Consider the following 11,815-nt stretch of genomic DNA (forward strand, 5'->3'; position numbering starts at 1 on the left):
TCTGCAGCGGTCAGTACCTATTAAAAGTGGAATATAGTATGCAATACATATTTCAAACAGTGTATAACTGTACATGTGCAATTGTTACAAGGTAAGTTTGTGTAAAAAGATACAGGTTAAAGTGAAACAGTCTTAATTTGCAGAGGTGGGAGTTGCTGGGAGTCGGATGGCTGATGGCACAAATGAGCCTCCTGAGTGCTAAACACCTTGAACAGACTAGCTTTGTACCATTACTTCACTAATCTTAGCCTGGAAGTCAGAAAATAAAGTTCCTTTGTAGTTCATTTTACAGAAACCATCAGTACCAAAGTATAAAATGATCAAATTAATAATTTCTAATTCATATGTTATTCAATAGAAGTAATATTTGTACTGGTTTAAATAATCAATTTGAAACATTAGTGAGGAAGAGTTTTCTGCTAAAGGCATTAAAGGCCTGTTATAAAGGCATTAAAAACATTTACATGTGTTTTCATCTGTTAGTCCCACTTGTTTTACCTGTGACTTCTGTAAGGCAATGCCATGGTTAACTGCCTATACACTGTTTGTCTGCTTAACATTGTTTTGTATTAAATGTAGAATATTTTTATTTTACCATTATTTCCCTGGTTAAAAGTTATCCCACGTAGAGAATGTATAAGAATGAATATTGTGTTCATAGTCTGTCCACAGTATAGGTGGAATAATTCAATCTTATCAGACGGGCATCCCTCGTATACAGGTCTGTGGTCCGTGTATCAGTGTGGGGGTATCAGGTTCAGAATCACTCATCTACTTTGCATGATGGTTGCCTTGGCCAAAAGACAACTTTTGAAAAATAGGAATTTGATTACTTGTAATTTGCAAAAGAAGTGCACCATTAAAGTTAAGTACCAACCAAGGTGGGTCCTGAATTATAAGCTAACATTGGTAGAGGAGCCCTGCTTCAGAATCTAGTTTTGACACTTTAATTATTTTAGAATTTTATAGATTATTTTCTGCTCACATGGTACATTGTCCTAGATAATCGAGTAAATCAATTTACATCAAACTAATGTAACAAACACACAAAAACAAACAACCGTATGGGCAGATTACAAAGTCAATTTTGGACCATTCAGTAGGCACATTAATCCATTACACCTTTGCTCTCTGCCTCGCTGCTTTGGCACTGGATGTTTGCAACGGACATAAATCATGAAGTACAGAATCTGCCATAATTTGTAGGACACTAGGGAGTTTATTCCATCATATAGGAATTAGGGACAGGTCAATCCACCCAGGGCAATGGGAGATTTTGGACCGACGTGTTAGATAGCGCTCTCCACTGTCATCAACACACGCAATGAGGTCGTATGTTTTGGAAGAAGGATGTTCATAACTTCGGTAGAGTTCGAACACTTGTGGAATCTATGCCAAAGAACATTGAAGCTTTTCTGGCAGCACATGATGTCCCTCCGCCCTGTTCAGACACGTTCCCTCCGTCACTTTCTCATGTTTCAAAAGTACAGCTAGTGAAGGAAACTCTTCACTTTATGAAAGCTCAAGAATTCAAATACTTTTGTCACATGCACACCTAATGTCACACAAGTGACAAGCATCACACGAGAACAAGAACAAAATGACTTGAATGTTACATAAATATAAAACTTGTTTGTGGTTAAACAATGCAAAAGGAGGAGTTTAAATAAATAATATGTATGTACAGTTAGTGTGTCTTTGTGGGAGTATGAGTTAGGGGAGTGTGAGGGTTTCTTAGCTATGAGTCAGTGGAGTACTATCATTTGTAGAAGTGCGAGATTGTATCTAAATGGCATATAAATTATTAATACTACAGGAATTTTTCATGGCATTTTGACATAACAGGAAAAGCCACAGGTGGAATTAATAACATTAGTAATGGTTGTGGGTAGTGCTATCTCAAATTCTTAAATTAAATTAAACATGGGCTCTAGAATCTGCACAGAATTATAAATATGTTGTAAAATATAAAGCTGTGTCTTTCAGGGGCCCCTAGATGGTTCCCCAACATCTGCCCTACTTTCCCTGTCGATTATCCAGGCATGACGCCCCAGTTGGTAGATTGTCTCACTCACAAACATTCAGCCAGATGTTTGACAACAGCTGAGAGGTTAGACACACACAGACAAGTGGTTATGGTTAAAATCAGGGTTGGATCGTCCATCTGTTAAGATCCCATGTTTCCTAGAAATGTAGCTTGAATCTCTTTCATGTTTTAAACACATCCTCAGAGTGACAGACAGTTTGACAACAGCTGGTTCCTTCATCAAATGCTGGTCTCAATCTTGCGTAGTAGGCCTACTTTCTGTATTCACACTGATAATGTAAAGCTTCTGAACTCAATAGGCTTTGTGCACAACAGACATTGTAACTTAACTAACTCACTATTGTGTCCCAGTAAGCCATATATTCTTTTATTGTATACACCTGTGCTTTTCCTGTATATGTCAAAATGATTATGGTGAAAAAGGCCTTTGTATATAATGAATATATTGAAATATACATAGTACTACTTGTTTCAGTTTATTCACATAATGATTACTTCTGTTTCATTATCATGGTGTAAATAATCTGTTTTCTAGCAAGGTTACCAACTCAAAGAACCTGACAAGATGAGGCAAAAGACACCCACACCTTCATCTTGCCTGTCAAAGGGGGCCACAGGAACCTGTCCCTCGCAGGAGCCCTCTACCCAGTTACAAATAATAATAATAATACATCATCTCTAAGACCCTTAACCAGAATTCATATGTCAAATCTGCAGGATTGTAGTTTATTCTATGTAAAACCACAAAAAAGTGGACCCCAAACATATAAAGGAGTTCAACGAAATTACACTTTTGTATGCTTTTTGCTTTCTGTTGGGACAGTTGGATGAGGAAATTGCCTGGCTGGCTCTGTCAAATGTTTAATGAAAAAAAAAAAACGGTGTTACTAAAACTTAATAATCAACATTTTATATCTTGTTTGTTTAATATGAACAAAAACTGAAGTGTAAACAGTAAATTTGTGATCTGGGCCGCGGCCCGGTCACTTCCTGGATTCTCCTCTGGTTGCCTGGCAACTGCTCAGAGCCAGGAAATAGATCGACTCATAAAATCCGTAAAACTGTCGATTTTACAGATTGTGTACAGATAAAAATAAATAAATAAATATATATAGCGTGTTTATTAGTTAGATTGTGCTGGTAGGTGGATTTTGCTGCCATTTGACAGTTTATTTCACCCTGTTTCCCGTCGTTGTGCTATAATTAACGGACATACAACGTTACTGTAGGAGAGTGGCAGCGATATTCTCCTTACAAAAACCTTTAAATTCAGTCTATTTGATCCATTTTTAAATTAATTTTAAATTAAATTTCAAATTTGAATTTTCTTCCTATCCTGCTCTGTCACTTTCTTTATATCATATATTCATATAGCTACAAAGGTACAAACTAGATACACAGCCAGTAAAAAATCACACACTAAAAAGAACAACCAAAACCAACAATAATTAAATAAAAATAAAATACAAATGTGCATTTTACAGTGCCAAGGTCTTGACAGCTTTTTTTTTTATTTTTAACATTTGATAAAATTGTGCCATATAATATGAACAAATAAATAAATAAAATAAATTAACAAAGTGTGTGAGAGTTGGCTTGGTTTCTGGCCATTTATTTATTTATTTTTTATTAATGAATAATTGAATTTTCACTTGTATCATATAAATATTGTTATTTCCATCGCCTATATAACATCAAACATATTAATTTAAACATTAAACATTAAATTTATTTTTCTATAAAGTTGGTTAAATCGATCCAGAATATCCTTGTGCATAAACAGAGAAAAAAAATAGATGTGGAAAACTCTCGATATCAGGTAGAATTTACTCTAAATGATTGAATATTGATCCCCAGTGTGTGACTGCTGCACTTTACATCCAGCATCCTCTCCCCCATCCTCCCAGTGCGTCTGTGAACGCGCACGTCGGGTATCCGTGGGGTGTTTTTGGGGGCGGGACCATCGTACTGCTGCAGCTGTCCATGGTTGCGTAGTGAGAGCCAGAGAGGGTCCGGGTACGTGCGAGATGCAGCCATAGTCACGCTAACACTGTCTTATATTACAACCTGCTGGGATCGTTAGTTTTGCAGCGCATCAAAGCCGACTGAAAGGTGAGCCTGAAAGGTGCATTTACATCGTTTGTTTTTTTACTCGAGACACTGCCCCTTGCCCTTGAAAATTACTGCTGACGATCCATCCCCTTTCTTGCATCAAGAACAGGCCAGGAAGCAAACCAACATGGATGCTGTGCGCTATAGCAGTTGCTGCTGATGATGCTTGCATAGAGATTATGCTCCCAGCATCGTCTAATCCTCCTTATAGACTATTTACAATGGGATGTGATTCGTATCAAAGGGACATTTAACACCCACTTGACAGAAGAGACTGTTTTTTTAGGTGATAAATGTTGAAATAAGCTATACAGGGCTTCAATTAGACCGGTGGCTATTCATTTGTGTCAAGATGACACCCATTTGGAAGCAGCTATATTCTCAGGACTGGGTTTGTCTTTCTTTTTTCTTTTTTCTTTTTTACTTTCAGCATCAGTTTTCCTCTTGCAGCATGTTTGACTGTATGGATGTGTTACGGATTTACTGACAGCAGCAGCAGAGGCAGCCAGTGGTCCTGCCAAGATGTCACAGTTACAGTATTATCATTTAGAAATGTAACCGGACAATTGAATCTTTGGTGCAATTACACTGAAAAGAACTGTGCAAATTAAATAAGTGCAGGGAAATATGATAAACCCAGCGTGTTGCTCTCATGGCTCTCTACTTCTCCCTGTATTACACATAACAGAGCTGGCACATATAGCTTGTACAGGACAGTTGCATTTAATCGAGACAGACCAGCTGTTGCCTGCAGTCGTACAGGCCTGACGTTAGTTGCACGGCTGATTATTTATTTTTTTTTGAACAGATGTATATCACAGTCTTAACAAATAGGTTCTCTATTTTTGCTTATGGAGGTTTTTCTGTTTCTGTGTCCAGCTTCTGGACGTGAGGCATTATGGCTGAACAGCAGAGGCAGCGCTCTCTGTCCACCGCTGGTGAGTCTCTCTACCTTGTGTTGGGAGTTGAGAAGGTGGCTACGACGGATGATATTAAGAGATCTTACAGGTGAGGCATCCCTCTGTGACTTAGTCTACTTCACTAAACTGCCAAATGCTGTGCTGTTTTTTTACTCTATCGTCTTTTTTTGACACCTTTTTCTACGCAGGAAACTGGCGTTGAAGTTCCACCCTGACAAGAATCCCGACAATCCGGAGGCAGCCGATAAGTTCAAGGAGATAAACAACGCTCACGCGATTCTGAATGACCCCACGAAGCGTAATATTTATGATAAATATGGTTCTCTGGGACTATATGTGGCTGAGCAGTTTGGAGAGGAGAATGTCAATACTTACTTTGTCCTTTCAAGCTGGTGGGCAAAGGTAAGACTGAGTAAAGGCAACTACTAACCTGCTCTGTGATCACTTTTATTCCTGGTTATAATTGTTGCTCACACACTGACTCTTCCCTTCCTCCCATGGATCTACTCGCCTGCAGGCTCTGTTTGTCTTCTGCGGCCTCGCCACTGGCTGCTACTTCTGTTGCTGCCTGTGCTGCTGCTGTAACTGCTGCTGTGGCAAATGTAAACCACGGCCCCGAGAGGGCCAAGACCAGGAATTTTATGTGTCCCCAGAGGACCTGGAGGCTCAGCTGCAGTCTGACGAGAGAGGTGAGACCGAATCAACTGTGTGGCCACTCCCGTTTTTAATTTGTTAGAGCAAAGGGTCAGCAACCTTTAGTGCCAGAAGAGACATTTTTTAGCCAAAAAAAGGAAAGAAAATCTGAGCCACAAAACATATTTGAGCCTTGTAATGTTAATTCCTCACCCTCCAGCAGCGATGGAGATCACAATAATATAAAAACACTCTCTAAGATGCTAAATTACATCTAAATCTACAGCCTGAGGAAAGAGTTTCAAACTGTGGGACACCTGTCACTGTACCAGCCTCTTTTAAGCAAACATTTAACTTCATAAGGACGTACAATTGTTTCTGTCCCTTCTTATAGTCGGCATCCAAATTTCAAGTTATTATCAGTGCCAGTTCCTTTGATGAGGGTCTGAGATGGTGGGTGGGATGATTTCCTTTTGAAATCAATGACCATATTGACCATATTTAAAGCAAACAAATCTGTCCAAGCAAGAGTCAAGACCAGTAGTCACTAGTTTTGGCAAAATATAGAGGAAAAGGCGGCAGTTCAGGATGTAACACATGACGCACATTTTGAAACACTTTATTTTTATTCGGTGTATAATGGCTACACGTGTTTACAATTGGAGAGTGTAAGAATCACTTTAGGCCTACAACAATGATATCTTCAAGGTTATTTTATTGTTATTTAACAATGCAGGGCTGTGTAATAAAATCAAGATAATAGTTCCCTTTATACCACTTGTAAAACAAAATAAAAATTCATTAATAAGTCATAAAAATAAATGTATGTGCTGTTTCTGAGCTTTTTTAACCAGGTTGAAGATGTGAGATGATCTTTTTTTTTTTTTGGAGCATTAGCGAGCCACTGGAGAGGAGCTGAAGAGCCACTCTGCACGTCTCAACCCAAACTCTGAAAATGTTGTTTCTGTCTGTCAAGCAGAGGCTGGGGGTGACCCTATAATGCTGCAGCCATCAGCCACAGAGACGACCCAGTTAACATCGGATGGGCACCACTCCTACCACACCGACACCGGCTTCAACTAACCCTCCGTCCCCCCGTCAATCCTGGCCTGCGGTCCTGCCTGCTTCCCTGCTCCACCTCAGTGAGATGAAAGAAAGGGGTGATCCCTCTTTCCACTTCAGAAAGAGAGCCATGCGGAGGAGAGGGACTAGTAAGCATGGCCCATGAAAGGAACTAATGAAGTCACATCCCTTACACCCCCTTCCCTGATTGGTCCACAATTTATCCCCCCCCTCTTAGTACGAGAAGAATAGAGAAACCACTCTGTAGTTTCCTTTTTATTTCTTCTTTTATATTTCTTGGCCTTTAACCACACAGGTCGCCTACCTTACTCTCCCTCTCCCACATTTTGCATCATGGTGTAGCATGCACTGTTTATAAAACATGGTCTCCAGATTTTTATTTTATCTTTAGCAACATTTTTACTTTGCAAGACTCATACTGTTGGTGCATACATATGTGCAATACGTTCAAATGAGGACAGTTCACGAGGAGGAGGAGGAGGAGGAGGAGGAGGGTGACGTTTACGTGATGTTTTATGCTAAAGGAGAGGAGAGCCATGGCTCAGGGAGGTGCTGGTTAGAGAGGTGTTTGTGCGCTGAGGTGGTCGGTGCGATCATTAAACCTTCAAGAACAGAGTTGTCATATATTTACTTCTGATTTGCAATCAGTTCTGTTTTAGTTGAAAATGCCACCTGCCACTGTCAGAGTACGTTTTTGGCACTGTGTTTGTCTTTACTGTGCTCCCCCTGAGTGTTTTTATTGTGAATCATGAGGTTGTTAAGGCACAGAGCTTTATTTGCAGACATTATTTCTTGAATGCCTGCTGACGTAACATTTCTACTTTAGTCAATTAGAATTGGCTTTTCTTTCCTCCGCCTCAGCTTTATTTCAGCTCATTCTTGCGGGATAGAGACGACATTACTGTCTTTCCTGCAGCACCAAACAGATCGTCATGACAGTTATTTCAATGTAACTTTCATGTCGGTTCATAATTTCTTGCATTATGCGTCTATTGTGGCAGGTTTATTGTGCTGATCTGTTGTTGTCAGTCAAACCTAACGAGAATTTTAGTTTGTTTTATTTTTGTCACATTAGCAGTTATATCTGATTTATTGTGTTTAAAAATGTTGACATCGGATTCATGAATTAGAAAAATTGGCTTTTAAAAGAGTCTCATACATTCATTGATCATTTAATTATGCAGTTTTTCATTGTAGAGAAAATTTTATTTTCTAGGCTATTGGAATAATATGATATAAATCTGCTCTTTGTTAAGAGACGTCACAACTCATTGAGACTGAAAGATATTTGTTTCATCTAATTATCCGATGCAGATATTTTTGTTTACTTATTGATGTTGCGCTATATGAAGCCAAGGAGCTCCAGCTGACTCTGATCAGAGCTGTTCCTAAGTAGAAATAACAGATCTCTATCAGCAGCAGGTTCAGAGGGTGACATGTTTTTAACTCTGAGCTGTCTTAGATATGTTAAGTAGTTAATGTGATGTGGAAAAACATGTTACAGCTCTGCGTAGCTGCGAAATAAAGCTGACTACAGAGCGTCCACGCGGGAATATTTTATGTAGTGAGGAATATGATTTCCAGCCTGTTTTTAGACCTTGTGTTTTGAGCTGAAGTCTGATGACATTTCGTCCAATGCTGTGATCGTTTGTTGACTTTTTTTTTAAAAATCCACGTAGAGTAAGAACCTGGTGAGGCATATCATCTGTGAGCCAGTGCTACAGGCAGCTCCAAGTTAAATGACTCTAGATTTTTCATACGACTGAATTTCGCATATATTGCCACACAATCGCAAATTGCCATAAATTGCCATGAACATCTTTGCCACTTTTGTCAGATTCATAATTGCTAATAATGTGTTTCAATGGTTTACAATTGGTGAGCTCCTGTTGCCCACCCTCTGCTATTAACGGTATGGATGTTGACCTCTGTGGCCCTTGTATGATGTTTCCTGTAACCCTTGATGAAACATAGATGTTCCTGTCATGGCTTTTTCATTGAGATACTGAAAAATGCTACTGTAAATGTTCTAAGTTGAATGCACTGTGTGTTTAAAAAAACTATACTGGATCAATGATCAGGAAATGACTCCGTAAAAAGACAACATAGTATATAGTGTAACTATAGTGAAATGGTTATATGATGCATTTTTGGGAATTTTATTTATTTCATACTTTGTCATGTTTCAAATGATGATTGGCTATAATTTTAACTGGTATGGTGTTGTAATGTAACCATTAAATTTAGCAAGAAATGGTTTAATGGTTATGGTCGCTTGTACATACACTTGGCCCATATAAAGTATAAACCTTAACGTTTATGTTGTAGCATGGTAATTGTGTGTCTGGAAGAAAACAAGTGGATCATTGATCTGATTTGCTGTTGTTGAATAAATGTTCCTGAACATTGTGTCTTTATCAGATTCTTTCACTTGAGGTTACGAACAACGCGGCGTTAGTTCTCGTTAACACACTCAGTTTGTATAGTTTGGAGAAGGTTGAGATCTTACTGAATTTATGAGGGCTGCAGTGACTTATGTTTTGCACAAAATCACATGACAGAATAAGCCATTAGACCTGCACATTGGTGGCAATAAGCTCGGTGGAGCATGCACAGAAACATACATCCTATATCTGCTACTGAGGAATGTTTAGAACCAGTTCTTTCAGGATTTCACAGGCCTTTTTTAGGATTGCTGCAGCCTAATATTCCTGATTTCACAGCAGCTTTTCTAAAAACACATATTGCATTTTGTTTTTCAATGTGCCTGAAATAACCCACCAGTACTAAATACCAGCACTTCTGATCTTGAGTATCCTTACTTAGTATTGAATACTACCAGGTCACCAAGGTCTGTACTTCAGTATGTTTTATGAGCGGTATGCAATAGAAGTTGTGAAATAATCACAGAAAAATGACTTTAATTTGATGCAAAACTACTCTAGCAAGTTCAGATTTTGGACCATAGTATTTAAAAAAAACTATGTGCAGCAATGCTGGTGAGGTACTCCTAAATGCCTACATAACTGAGTCTCCATGTAATCATAAAGCTAACTTAACACTCAGAAAACAGCACTAAAATGTCCTTGTTAAAAAATGTTTAAAAAAAACTATATTGTGTTTAGGGTTGTGGCACCTTTTTTGGTCTAATTCAGGCACTGTATAATTCACTGGAATAAATTCACTAGTAGTTTGGTGATGTTTGGTGTAACGTGTTGTGCAGGCGACTTCTATGATTGGGTCAAATTTGCAGGAAATTTGCTGTAATTGGAAAAAAATAGTACGAACGCGCAGAATTCACAGAGATTGATTAAATTTGCATTGATTTCTGCGACTGCAACATCAAAACTTCCTGGAGGGACTGAAAAACATTAAAAGATGGATTAAATACAAATATTAAATAATTTATTAACTCAAAATGTGGCACTTTTACTAAATAAAATGAATTTATATTGATTTACACTGTATCAGTTAGAATGCAACTGACAGTCACTGGTAAAGGACGCATTCAGATCACTTACTGTAAAAAATACTGACTATAACTGACTATAATTACTATATAGATAAATATCATTAGATTATTACTTGTGCATTAAAGCAGAATTTACTGGTTGAGGTGGAGCTCAATTGTAACTTTGTACAGGACTGCAACTTTGACGACACCTCCTGTGTGTCGACTCTGCTCTAATGATTATTTTCATTATGGATTAATATGCTGATTATTTTCTCCATTAATCAATTGTTTATTTGATTTGTAAAAACTCTGAAAATAGCGAGAAATGTGCTGTTACAATCACCCACAGCCCAAAGTGACACCTTAACAAAGCTTATTGTGTCCAACCAGCGGTCCAAACCTCAAAACTATTACAAATAAATGAATATATTAAAATGGTTTAAAGGAAAAGCAGTAATTTTTCACAGATCTGAGGCTGAAACCATGAAATGTTTTCCCATGAAAAAGGACTTATAGTAATTTTCAGTCAATCAGCTAATTGAAATAAATCATATTTTTTAAACTCTTCACATGTTTTAATGCAAAATGTGTGTAAAGTATAAAAATAGTGAAGTAAAATGTACAAGTGTTTACCCTGCATGGAGTTGAAGTAGAAAGAGCCATGAAAGTAAATAATTAAAGGACAATTACCTCAAATTTATACTTGAGTAAATCTTTTACATCCCACCGCTGTAATAAAACCAAATACACAGACCTTCCTGATGATAAATCCTTTGTTATTTATCTCAATGTGACATGATGTTCTAGACGTATCTCTGTGTTTTTCCAGCAGATGGAGACAATTCTTTCACTTCACCAACTTATTGTGGAGTTTTAATAATAAATGAGAATTTACACACATTAAAAGGTTTTACTGTAACTGTAAACACTGAGTGGACTGACTGTAATACATATATGAATACATGTACGTACATTTCCTCCTCGTCTGCACATTATGTCCTGGCTGTATTACGAGTATTTTGTTCTCCACTTAGTTAATGTTTGTGAGTCAGTGTGTCGTACAGTCAATATAAATATTATCTTATTTTATTTTTAATTTGAGTCTAATTTCAACCCATGATGCATCCAATGACACACTACTGTCAATCTTTACAAGAAAGGTATGAAATAATAAATGATCCCTAAGAACATGCTTTCGGTTTTCTGCTGCTTTATACTATTTTATACTGCGCTATTATTTATAACTTTAGTTACCAGTCACATTGCAGACGCATATGAATAGACCAGCTATTAAGACTTGCTTTAATTTAAAATGTGTAATAATACATTTGTTTAACTCTATTTTTGTTGTTTTAGCTGGCTGTTGCTTTGTCTCTTATGTGCTACATAAACGTATTATTAATAACAATGCAAAATGTAACTAACAAATGCATGATGATGTATCATTATAGGTTAATTATATAAACATATTATAGGTTAAAATTAAGATACAGGCAGGAATTCACAAGCTAGCAGTGTATAAAGTAATTAAAATTAGCTTCAGATTGAACATTAATGAACATTAAT

General features: G+C 37.5%; 1 protein-coding gene across 2 annotated transcripts; it reads left to right on the forward strand.

The window, feature by feature from the left end:
- Positions 1-4,041: 4,041 nt before the first annotated feature.
- dnajc5aa (DnaJ (Hsp40) homolog, subfamily C, member 5aa) lies at positions 4,042-9,198 on the forward strand. 2 transcript variants are annotated; one of them, XM_035657405.1, is made up of 5 exons: positions 4,042-4,159; positions 5,039-5,167; positions 5,268-5,481; positions 5,597-5,768; positions 6,689-9,198. In XM_035657405.1, the coding sequence occupies exons 2-5, from the start codon at positions 5,058-5,060 to the stop codon at positions 6,793-6,795; spliced, it is 603 nt and encodes a 200-aa protein (XP_035513298.1). In that variant the 5' UTR covers positions 4,042-4,159; positions 5,039-5,057; the 3' UTR covers positions 6,796-9,198. The 2 variants fall into 2 exon arrangements, with proteins under 2 accessions (XP_035513298.1, XP_035513299.1); XM_035657406.1 differs by having other exon boundaries at positions 6,692-9,198.
- The last annotated feature ends 2,617 nt before the right edge of the window (positions 9,199-11,815 follow it).

The sequence above is a fragment of the Morone saxatilis genome, unplaced genomic scaffold (assembly GCF_004916995.1).
Source record: "Morone saxatilis isolate NCDOM2014 unplaced genomic scaffold, NCSU_SB_2.0 Contig15, whole genome shotgun sequence".
Taxonomy (NCBI): domain Eukaryota; kingdom Metazoa; phylum Chordata; class Actinopteri; family Moronidae; genus Morone; species Morone saxatilis.